The sequence below is a fragment of the Mus caroli genome, chromosome 13 (assembly GCF_900094665.2).
Source record: "Mus caroli chromosome 13, CAROLI_EIJ_v1.1, whole genome shotgun sequence".
Lineage (NCBI taxonomy): Eukaryota > Metazoa > Chordata > Mammalia > Rodentia > Muridae > Mus > Mus caroli.
In genome coordinates, this window is record NC_034582.1 from 62,326,251 (window position 1) to 62,331,664 (window position 5,414).

General features: G+C 43.5%; 1 protein-coding gene across 1 annotated transcript in view; it reads left to right on the forward strand.

The window, feature by feature from the left end:
* Ptdss1 (phosphatidylserine synthase 1) overlaps positions 1-5,003 on the forward strand; it is a 62,641-nt gene extending 57,638 nt beyond the window's left edge. Inside the window, exons 11-13 of the mRNA XM_021179803.2 lie at positions 1,080-1,148; positions 2,421-2,490; positions 3,948-5,003. Of these exons, the coding sequence (XP_021035462.1) occupies positions 1,080-1,148; positions 2,421-2,490; positions 3,948-4,057 (249 nt within the window). The 3' untranslated portion in view covers positions 4,058-5,003. The remainder of the gene's footprint in view (positions 1-1,079; positions 1,149-2,420; positions 2,491-3,947) is intronic.
* The last annotated feature ends 411 nt before the right edge of the window (positions 5,004-5,414 follow it).

The following is a 5,414-nucleotide window of genomic DNA, read 5'->3' on the forward strand; positions in this document are numbered from 1 at the left end:
TGGCTGTCCTGGAACTCACTTTGTAGACCAGGCTGGCCTCGAACTCAGAAATCCGCCTGCCTCTGCCTCCCGAGTGCTGGGATCAAAGGCGTGCACCACCATGCCCAGCAGTTCCCTCTATTCTTTGCCACTTAGTCTGGGCAGTCAGACACTTTTCCTAAACTTAAGTTTTTTGACACATTGTGAAATTTTGTATTCTCAATAGCCATGAAAGATGGGTTCCACATTCTCCCTCTTTGGGATATACAGATACACTAGCCATCAAGTCCTACAGTGGCTTTGTGCTTACACATACAAAGTGTATGCATGTTCTCCTATGGCATTTAAATCATATGTAGATAAAACACAAATACTTTGTAACTTTTTTCCAGGGAATAATGATGAAAATTGAAAATTCTTCATGTTTGGTACCAATACTTTTTTTTCTTCCTCAAAATATTTCTGATTCCTTTTGTTGACTCTGAGGATGGGAAGGCTCTGCATGAAGAGGGTCAACTGCCTGCACATTTGTCCTTATACCAGATTCTCTCTTAAAGTGTGTGCAGGTGTGGTGAACAATCCAGGTGGAGGCTCCTGACCTCTCATCTCACTCAGGCTGTTGTAAAATACTTTCAGTCTCTTTGTTTTCCTGTCTACAAAAGGAAGGCTACAAGGATCAAGGTGGGGCAGCTTGCACCAAAAAGGCAAGGCCAGTAAAAGTGGCATTGTCCCTCTTGCTCTCTGTCCCCAAGGAGGCACTCCCAGGCATTGCTATAAAGACACTAGATGAGAATTTTCTATCCAGAAGTTCTCTTCCTTAAGCTGAGATGCATGTGGGGTAAGAGCCGTATGTCTGCTGTTACATAACACTTATTTAAAATGGAGCATATATATGACCTGCCCAGCACCAGTCCACCAAGCCCATTCCTGACTGTCCCATTTCTACCACATCCAAACATTTTGAACCCTTGCGCTGAAGACAGATGGCAGAAAAGTGCTGAACTGTCTTCTGGTTTCTCACAGAAACCCAGTTCCTGAGAACTGGAGTATGTGTGTGTGCTGTCATTTATAAACGGGCTTTGTGTCTTTCTGTCTTACAGGCCTTCACCACGTTCCTGTGCCTGTACGGCATGGTTTGGTATGCAGAGCACTATGGTCACCGGGAAAAGGTAGAGGAAGAAACAGAGGTGGTACTCACTTGAGACACACACACACACAGGGAAATAAATAGCATAGCAGCCTCAGGGAGTGATGTCACTCCTGCCATATAGAAACTTAACATGTCAGAATGTGCCTCTGTTTCACAGCTGTGCTTGCTTATGACTGTCCTGGTCAATATTATTATACTCCTTTTGCAAGGAGTTTAAATCTTAATTATTTAAATAAAAATTTAAAAAGTAATTAAAACGAATGTAGAATTCAGAAAGCACTAAACCCAATCTCGAGGTTGTCTTCTATTCTGGCTCTTTTGTCTTTTTGACCTATTTAATGTCCTAGCCCAGGCTCTGCAGCTGCACTGTGTTAAAGTAGACAATGGTGTATGTACCCGATGAGCAGCTTGGTCTTCATGTGGGTCCTGAAGAACTGTCCGAAAAGCTGTTGTCTGTCGGTGCGATACGTTCTTCTAGCTGGCCTGCCTTGTCTGGCCTCAGTGGGAGAGGATGAGCCTAGCCTCCAACAGAATTGATGTACCAGGGTTGGAAAGGATACCTAGGGTTGCCTTAACCCACTCAGAGGAGAATGGGAGGGGGAATGGAGGAAAAGGATTGTGGGGAAGGTTATCAGGAAGGGCAGCAGTGGGTGAGATATAAAGTGAATAAGTAAAAATTAAAATAAACATTGATATTAAAAAAATAGAGAATGGTGTAACTGGGTTTCAACACTAGGGCAGCCCCGGGGATTAGCATGTATATATTGGTATTTGTTCGTATATCATCCTCGATAGGCATTTATCGTTTTTGTTTTTCTTTTTCTTCTTTTTCTTCTTTTTTTTTTGCATCAAGACCTCTCACTGCTTATAAGTGTTAACCACTCTACCAGCCTTTTTGATTTGTGTTCTGGGGATTGAATTTACGTGTCAGGCATTCACAGAAAGTACTTTACTGACTCTCCCAGCCCTGCCTTTGTTTAAATAAAGATAATGGCTTCATCGCTTATTCAAAATTTTGATCTTGGATATCTGTGTAGGTGTGTTATCAGGACCAAACCCAGGACCTTACGCCATGCTAAGCTGCAGCCTTAGAGCTCATGCTATCTGGAAGGTTAATTTTGTATGGTCTGGCAGAATATCTTAGGTTTTCTAGCTGAGAAATACAGAGTAAGTCTCTTTTATCACACTCACTCTAGGTTCACTGTTGTTGTTGCTATTGTTGTTGTTATTATTCCTGCTATTCCTGGAAAAATTGACCTAAATTACCCACTAAACCGTTGTCTTTCTCTAGACCTATTCAGAGTGTGAAGATGGCACTTACAGTCCAGAGATCTCCTGGCATCATGGGAAAGGCTCCAAAGGTAACAGCTGTCTTGTTCATTGGTAAAACTTTATTGAGTCCTCTGCATCCTCAGGCCTACTGTGGAGATTTGGGGTCAGTATTCGTCTTCTGAGCATTGGTGAAGATATTGAAGTGTCTCAAACTGCTCATCAAATCTCACCTGTCACTTCACACAGTGTTCACAGGATAGAGGCAAAAGTATGCTCTGTGAGATAAGATGATGCCGGCCTCTGCTTTCCTTGGGCAGGGAAGTAATGAGGTCTTCTCGACTCTAGGCTTTCAGAGTGAGTGAAATTCTTAGAGAGAGCTGTGTGCCCAAAGGGAAAGATTTTCAAAAGAATCTGATGAATTTTATTCCAGAGGCAGAACAGTGTGAGCAGGCCCTCAACTGGCCTCTCTCTGGGAAGCACTTTGTAATAATCTGGGGCCACTGGGTTTTTTGAAATTTATAAATTTATGTACCATTGGCAGTGAAGAGGCCAGTAACTTTAAGGTCTTGTGAAAATCATGACTGGGGGAATCAACCTGGTTCTGAGAGACTGAACTCACTGTGGTCAGTGGTTAAGGAAGACCTGTCAGTTCCTTTACAACCTATGCTTCGAGATAACCCTGGGGAGCTGGTATTGTGAATGCTGCTTGCGTCTGTTGACCTGTGTGGCCAAAGGGGGTCACTAGACTGACCTTCTCTGGGCCCATCCAGTTACATAATCAGCCCTGGGCATTCCTCGTTCTCCAATAGAAAGAATTTATGTGTGCAAGTGATGCAGCATATGAAGTGTGTGTGCGTGAGTGAGAGAGAGAGAGAAACTTTTCAGAACATTTGGGACTGTGACAAATACTTAGAATGAAGACAAAATGCTTCTGGGCCTTTGGGGAGTGGCGTTAAGTGGCTGTCGGCTGTCTTTGGTAAAATTTCACCCAGAACTGAACCAGAACACTGAAGAAGAGAGGGCTTAGGCTTAGCCCCTCATATCAGAGGAAACAGCAGCCCTTGTGTTACAATGCCACCTCAGGGCATCAGGTACCTTGCTTGTAATGATCTTGATGTCTCTGCTAATAGTTTTAAAGTTATAAAGTCAAGAATCTTTTCCAACTGAGACCTTACAAAGCCTGTCTAACAGTTCAGTGTATACAGACTTGGGGAATCTATACTGTAGCTGTAAGCATAAGATGGATACCTACCAGTGTGGCTGAACTTTTATTAATGTTTAGGCTTTCATTTGAACTCACTTCTGGTCCTCATGACTGTGTCCCAGACTAAAAATTACTTAGAACTCCAGTTTTATGGGACAGTTACCTGGTACACACAAGGCATAGACAAGACTGTCAGATTCCCCTGGCCTTAATTTATTAATGGGGCCACTAGAGGGAGATCAAGTAAGAATTAGATTTTAGCTGAGAAGCATGCCAGATTCAAGGAGTCAGGCACAAAGCCCAGAGGCCCCTGGTGATAATGTGTTGGCTTTCTTTGGGCAGGTTCTGAAGACAGCCCACCGAAGCATTCAAGCAACAACGAAAGCCACTCTTCCAGAAGAAGGAACCGGCATTCTAAGTCCAAAGTCACCAATGGAGTTGGAAAGAAATGAAAGAAGCTAGTTAATGTCAGATGTTCCAGAGTGCCTAGACCTGAGAGGAAAACAGCATATTTGGACCTTCCTATGCAGAGATCATAATGTACAGAAAGAACAGAGGGAGCTTAGGGGATCATGATTTGAGAGCGTAAGTCTTGTCATCCATAGACCTGGAGACACACTAGGCTGACCATGGCTTGGGGTCCTTTGCCAACTGGAAGAGTCTCTTAACTTCAGCATATGGCCTGCATTCTCTGGTAGCAATACAATGTGCTGGAAGGACAGGATAGCTGTTTATTCCCAGCTGCCAGCAGTGGCTCTCTGCTGGTGTGTCTTGTGGATGTTGTATAAATGTCTTCATTCAGATGTTGACTTAACTAACTGTCTAATGAACTGGTCACTTGGTTTTATTTTTATGAGTCTGCCTGTCCATTTGATTGATTGTTTAAGTTCAGAAAGTCTGCTTTTACTTCATGTTTTCAAGTTAAATAGCTTCAAAGCTTCCAGAATCCATTGCTGAAATTGGGGGAGGGTTCCTTCTAGAGAAACAAAGGGTGGAAGGAGCTTTGGTGTCCCAGCTAAGCATACTCAGTCCCCAGCCACATGGCAGATGACCAGCAGCCTGAGTGAAGAGGCTGGCTGCTGGCACTGGAGCCTAGGCTTCAGATTAGAACTGTTTTGTTCCCTTCCAAACACTGTCCAGACTGAGTGCGCAAGAACAACCTTGCGAGAGGAGCTGGGACAGTGGGGCTCGCCTGCCAGGTGCCTTTTCCACGTGCTTGGTTTTTCTTCTGTGATGTTTTGCCTACTCCGTCTTTCTGGCTCATGTGAGGTGCTAGTGGGTATTAACTTTCATCTGTGCCATGCTCTATTAAAACATTCTCCCTGTCTACCCTGGATCCTTGTTTTAAATATATCAATTCACATTAAACAGCTCATCAATGATCTGTCTTTGTTAGAATGATGTTTCTTTGTATCTTATTAGTCTTTTAACTATTTGGAGGCAAGTTCATATTTTGCAGTTGACCTTAGGATAATACGTATGTATGTGTGTTCTATATGGTAAAGAAAGAAAAAAGAAAATATATATTTTAAAGGGGCTTACACATATATGTCCTATCTGAACCTTCCAGAGTGATCCACAGGGAATGGAAGTGTAGCAAGGGCATTGTCTGTCACTATGGTCTTACTTACCAGGTTGGATTTTCTTTCTCAGACAAGTGGGCTGTAAAACAAACTTGCTACAAACAATCCTGCTGCTCACTCACCAAAGCACGATGATTTCTGTTTCTTTGCCTCCTTTCTCTCTCTCTTTCTGTCCCTCCCCTCCCCTCCCCTCCCCCTCCCTCCTTCCCTCCCTCCCTCCCTCCCT